The sequence below is a fragment of the Triticum aestivum genome, unplaced genomic scaffold (assembly GCF_018294505.1).
Source record: "Triticum aestivum cultivar Chinese Spring unplaced genomic scaffold, IWGSC CS RefSeq v2.1 scaffold205527, whole genome shotgun sequence".
In the NCBI taxonomy this organism is placed as follows: Eukaryota; Viridiplantae; Streptophyta; class Magnoliopsida; order Poales; family Poaceae; genus Triticum; species Triticum aestivum.
Window position 1 is genome coordinate 478 of NW_025253917.1, and position 1488 is coordinate 1965.

At 39.9% G+C, this 1488-nt stretch overlaps 1 protein-coding gene across 1 annotated transcript; it reads left to right on the plus strand.

Annotated features, from left to right (window-relative positions):
* Positions 1-250: 250 nt before the first annotated feature.
* Positions 251-1488, plus strand: LOC123177493 (putative receptor-like protein kinase At4g00960; the record flags this gene model as incomplete). Its single annotated transcript, XM_044591209.1, is given in 5 exon segments — positions 251-404; positions 494-752; positions 833-1070; positions 1174-1333; positions 1423-1488. Coding segments are annotated over 5 exon segments (834 nt in total), but the record flags the coding sequence as incomplete, so codon positions are not given.

Sequence of the window (1488 nt, forward strand, 5' to 3'; positions counted from 1 at the left end):
TTAACTAATTAAGTCATTAGGCCTGGCTAATTAAGATTGAAAGCCAAACAAGTTCTTGCACTGATTTACCAAACATGAACAAAATACCTCTGAGAGATTAACAACAACTCGCCAAGTACCAACTGAAAATAACATGTCAAAGGTAAGTTTTATCCAGGGGAGTTTTTTTTAAGCTCGCAGAAAGAAACCTTCCTTTGTGAAAATGAAAGTTTTGATCATGTGATCATGTCTTACTCAAGGTTGTCTTCAGGCAGAGGACCGACCTAGAAGATCCACAGTCCTGATTCAATATAATGTCTTTGGAAGAGGTGACGGATCTCAAACTGAATTTGCTAGAGGCAATTACAAACCAATTTTCCGAGAAGCTCAGAATCGGAAGTGGTGGCTATGGAGAAGTTTACAGGGTATGCTTATGAGCTTTCTGTCGATTCCGAGTGGCCACCTACTACTGGCTACTGCTAACAATGCATGCATGTTCGGTATTACTTTATAGGGATTGCTCAATGGGTGTGAAATTGCTGTGAAGAAGCTTTATCTCAACAATGCATCACTCGATGATAAGAGTTTTACAAATGAATTTCGTCAACTTATGAAGGTCCAGCATGAAAACATTATACGGCTGATTGGCTACTGCTATGAGATAAAACATAAGCATACTGATTACGGGGGGCAACTTGTCTTCTCTCAAGTTATAGACCGAGCTCTCTGTTTTGAATACATGCCGGAAGGAAGTCTTGCCAAGCATATTTCTGGTATGATGGCGGTCTATCCTCAGTTCAGCTATACTACTTGTCTTTGATGAATACGTACATAATATTTTCCTTCTGGGCAGATGATTCTTGTATACATGATTGGGCCACAACATACAACATAATCAAAGGGACCTGTGAAGGCCTTCATTATCTTCATAGAGGAAGAGGAGAGGGTGGGCATATTTACCATCTAGACTTAAAACCGGAAAACATATTGTTGGACAAGGATATGGTTCCCAAAATCACAGATTTTGGTTTGTCGAGACTCTTTGGTGAATCAAAGACCCACAAAACAAACACCCGTATGGAAGGAACATTGTAAGCTGATGGTCTAGCATGCATGCATATAGTTCTTTAATGCGCATAAATTCGTGTACTTGTATTGCTAACGACTTGAAAAATGCTTATTGATGTCATAAAGAGGATTCATGGCACCAGAATACATAAATGAGTGTGCGATATCACCAAAGAATGACGTGTTCAGTCTAGGCGTTATAATTTTCTACCTAGTGGCTGGACGAAAGGGCTACGGCGAATATTGTGACTCACGGTCCTCTCCCCGGCAAGAATTCATTGATAGAGTAATTTGTTTTCATAGATATTTTGTCTTGTAATCTTGAAGCATAAATATTATATGTGTTTGAGCTTACCCTACATCGCAATTTCTCAGGTACAAGAGTACTGGAAGCAAAGGATGCGTGCAACGGCACACACCGGATCGGACGAAACAAACCTA